The sequence below is a fragment of the Rutidosis leptorrhynchoides genome, chromosome 3, assembly GCF_046630445.1.
Source record: "Rutidosis leptorrhynchoides isolate AG116_Rl617_1_P2 chromosome 3, CSIRO_AGI_Rlap_v1, whole genome shotgun sequence".
Lineage (NCBI taxonomy): Eukaryota > Viridiplantae > Streptophyta > Magnoliopsida > Asterales > Asteraceae > Rutidosis > Rutidosis leptorrhynchoides.
In genome coordinates this window covers 672,589,681-672,593,953 of record NC_092335.1, presented here as the reverse complement: position 1 = coordinate 672,593,953, position 4,273 = coordinate 672,589,681, and the positions used below count along the sequence as shown (strand labels likewise).

The window sequence follows — 4,273 nt, the reverse complement described above, 5'->3', positions numbered from 1 at the left end:
CTTTACTAAATAACAATAAGCCATAATCTATGGTTTATTTACGTTTTTATATATTATACTGTATCTAATAGCTAATAGATATGATATAAAAAAAACTATATATATACATATGATAAAAAAATATATATATACTTCATGAAACGTATAGTATAGGCATTACATATAACATAAATAAATAACTTTACTTTCAATCGGTTTACATTTAGGCTATGCTTGTACTTTGTTAATACTAATTAATCACTATTTGCTAATAATCAGTACCTTTCTATCCTTTATCTATCTTTAATGTATTATCTATGTTTTATATGATTTTTTTTAAGATGGCCCTCACAACTATCATAAGTAGATATATCTTTTAAAATTATATAAATAAATATTTATTTTTTATCTTCCTCTTTCAATTCTTTTTATTTCTAGGAAAAACTTGGGAATGAGTTAATTTCTGTTGATACCATTTCATATCTATTTCTATTCAAAATATAATAACCAAGAATGATGTGCATCTATTAAATTAAGTGTCAAAATAAATATTATATTTAATAATCAGTAATTATGTAACAAATTAGTAATATTACTCTATTTTGTAAAGAATCAATACAAACAATAAAAAAACACTATATGTAAAAGAACCTTACAAAATTTCAAAAATAGGTTCACACCTAAAATCACAAATGATGTGATAACAATTTCTATTAAATCACTCAAATAATAGTTGTAAAAGCAACATATACACATGAAAAGCACCTCAAAATATTCATCTTTGCTTTTTGGGAGAGCTATATATATGTTGTTTTTCTAAAATATTTCATAAGCTCCTTTCTGTTTTAATCGTCTAAAATCAAATAGAGCTTCATCACCCTGCTAAAAATGGCTTTTCCTGCTCATCTCTTGCCTTCTGTATTTGGCATACTTGGTACATTTCTCTTAATCTTTTATAGCAATTAATCATATTTCTAATTTCATTTAACTAGTTACGTAAACATAAAAAAGAAATTGTTGATCTTATTGTTGTGTTTTTCACAGGCAACATCATCTCATTCTGCGTGTTCTTAGCGCCACTGTAAGATATATTGCTACTAAACCTTTCTTTTCTCTAATTATAAGTTCTCTTGCTAATAGTAGATTGATACATACACACGTCTTCTTATTTTATTTTTTTTACAATTCGCAGGCCGACTTTTTGTAGAATTTACAAAAAGAAATCGACTGAAGGGTTTCAATCAGTACCATATTCGGTTGCGCTGTTTAGTTGCATGCTACTCTTGTACTATGGTTTTCTGAAAACAGAAAACGGCATGATGATCATTACCATCAACTCCATCGGTTGTGTCATTGAAACAACTTACATTGCTATCTTTCTTGTTTATGCCACCAAAGAATCAATGGTAAATTATCATAATTCATCCCAAACATGTTATATTTATTTAACTGTATGTTTCATTTAGCTTTGTTTATGTAAAGATTGTATTTTATGTAAAAAGTAAAAATCTTTTTTTGTACTTTTTCAGATATCGACAGTGAAACTAGTTACACTATTCAACATCATTACATATGGATTGATAGTTTTTACAACAAATTTCGCAACTCATGGGCCTCAACGAGTCGCGGTTGTTGGTTGGATTTGTGCCGTATTTTCAGTTTGTGTTTTTGCGGCTCCTCTTAGCATCATGGTAAGTTAACTATTCACACCTTATCCGTTTATGTGTTTAACTTTTTGTGCATCTCATTTTGAATATTTACTAATTAAATCTTTTTTTCTTCGGCATATTCAGAGATTGGTTATCAAGACGAAGAGCGTAGAGTACATGCCTTTCTCACTGTCGTTCTTCCTTACGCTTTGTGCTGTTATGTGGTTCTTTTATGGTCTCTTGATCAAGGATTATTATGTAGCCGTAAGCATCTTTTTTATACATTATGTTTTACTCATATATTAACTTTCTCAATTATCACCATTTTATTTATTTATTTATTTATTTATTTATTTATTTATTTATTTATTTATTTTTGTGTGTGTGTGTGTGTAGACCCCAAACGTGTTAGGATTCGCCTTTGGGATAGCACAAATGATATTGTACGTAATCTACAAAGACAAAAAGAAGGAAATGATACCAATGGTTCAAACACAATGTTGCGGCCAAGTACTAAAGAAGGCAGGACTCGAGCTACCGGTAATTGTTGAAGTTCCGGAAAAGCTGGCAGATGAAGATGAAGCTAATGGTAATAAGAAAGAAGACGCGGCGAAAGTCTCTTTGGAGATGAATGGTGAAATGCGTGTTGTGCCCCCTATTGCTTGATTAGAAAGAAAAAATACAAGTAGAGAAACGAAGTTTGCAAAAGCAAGAAGCTTTCTTGTTTCCTGAGTGGGTAAGTGACGGGATTCTGTTTTTGAATCCCGAATTTACCCTCAGAAAATGAGAAGCGGAAGCTTGATCTACCATGGAAACGTGCATAAATATCATATGGGTGTTTTTTATTTCTTGTTTCTTTTGTTTTTTTAAAGGAGAGTATGAATAAACTTTATTGCGTATGAATGATGAATGATAATATGGGTTATGTTTTACAATTTGCCAAGCAACTTACAAGTTACATATTACATTGATTTCAGTAGAGATTTTTCTATTTTCACAACTTTATCAACTAAATATGAGCTTCTATATATATATATACCAAATAATGAAAAATAGTTACATATGTTTTCATAATAATATGTAAAGCAAAAGAAAAGAAAAAAATATGGACTGTGATTTTATTTTTTGTTTAGTAAATGGAAAAAAAAAACATGCAACCTCTTTAGAAAAGGGTGATGATATTTATACAACCCATTTTTGTTATGTACACAACCATTATGCTTACAGTATTGTACAGTACAACACTGCAAAGCATGATGGTTGTCTACATAACAAAAATGAGTTGTGTACATATCACTCCCTTTTAGAAAATGCTTAGATGACACATTGACACTATGACATTGTAGACGATTATTCACGGATCTTAGGTCGCTTGCAAACTATCCTAGAGGCGGAATTCACTAGGATAGAGATAAACCGAGATATGGGTTGTATCGGGATCGAATAAATCAAACATAGGACAAGAACTAGATTAGATCGACTCCTAAACGATATATTTCGGTGGTATGTGGTGTTAGGGTTCTCTGGAGACGAAAAACTAGTCGACTAAGGTAAAAGGGATGAGTAACCCTACAAAAGAGAAACAAACCCGTATATACTGCAGGTCAGACACACTCGGTCGAGTGTGTCTCTCAGTCGGTCGACTGAGTAACACAGCCGGTCGAGTGTGTACACACACTCGGTCGACTGTGTGTGCAGTTTAACATATTGATTATTTAACAAAGTAAGAACGCACAATCACAAACGTAATCAATAGTCACAAGTTAACGTTATTACATAACCAAATGTGTTAAACGTAAAGATAAACTACGGTTGGGGATTCATGCACCAACAAACTCCCCCTAAGACCTAGCCGTAGAGTAGAAAGATTCAGTTATCAATCAGTAAACGGATCTGTCACCCAGTTCTTCAGATAACAAAGTTTCACAACTCTGCAGTACTGTTCAGCCTGCACACGATTTTCTGGACGATATAGCATCCGGTTGTAGTATAAGGTGAACATATCTTCCTCACAGCAGTTCCTCAACCAAACTGGATCCAAAACCCTTATACTATCATTTTCATCTCCTCCATCTTTGTCTAACACGATAACCGCTTCCTCCGAGCGTTCATCGTAATACCACCAACGAAAACGAGAGCTGAAGTGTTGCGGCATTTTCCTCAATGGAACCTTTCGCATATACTTCACAGGTTGATATTTTACAATCTTCCTTCTTACCCCTGTTTTCTTGTTCGTCCTGTAAGAGATCTTTGAAAATTGTGGTCAAAAATCTACAAATTAGGTGACCGATATGATCTTCTTATCTTACGAACCAAAATATCAGGAATTCCACAATAATCCTGATACAACATCTTAAGCCTGGCCACATGCATAAACTCAAAATAAGGTAATGATTTGAATTCGTATGGAGACTTGATATAATCTACTCCGTGTTCTTTCTTGATCGCATACATATCAAATTCTTTAATAAAAGCCCAGGCTATTATCTTCCCCTTAGCACACAAACTCTCACAGTGCTCGATAAACTTCAAAAACTGTGGCTCCACCTTAGGCTTCATCACATACTGCCTAATCCGCATCAAAATCTTCCATTCTTCTTCCAACACTTCAACCTTTTCTTTGTTGATCTTCACCGGCAAGAAAC

General features: G+C 32.7%; 1 protein-coding gene across 1 annotated transcript; it reads left to right on the top strand.

The window, feature by feature from the left end:
* Positions 1–827: 827 nt before the first annotated feature.
* Positions 828–2,374, top strand: LOC139899370 (bidirectional sugar transporter SWEET9-like). Its single transcript, XM_071882199.1, has 6 exons — positions 828–913; positions 1,024–1,060; positions 1,172–1,385; positions 1,509–1,670; positions 1,773–1,892; positions 2,025–2,374. Exons 1-6 carry the CDS (start codon positions 868–870, stop codon positions 2,292–2,294), a joined length of 849 nt encoding a protein of 282 aa, XP_071738300.1. The 5' UTR covers positions 828–867; the 3' UTR covers positions 2,295–2,374.
* Positions 2,375–4,273: the final 1,899 nt, after the last annotated feature.

Excerpts from the sequence above, each read along its gene's own strand:
- LOC139899370 (XM_071882199.1), top strand. The coding sequence starts at position 868 with ATGGCTTTTCCTGCTCATCTCTTGCCTTCTGTATTTGGCATACTTG. Across the intron at positions 1,386-1,508 it reads ATGCCACCAAAGAATCAATG|ATATCGACAGTGAAACTAGT; the intron begins GTAAATTATCAT and ends GTACTTTTTCAG. Across the intron at positions 1,671-1,772 it reads CGGCTCCTCTTAGCATCATG|AGATTGGTTATCAAGACGAA; the intron begins GTAAGTTAACTA and ends CGGCATATTCAG.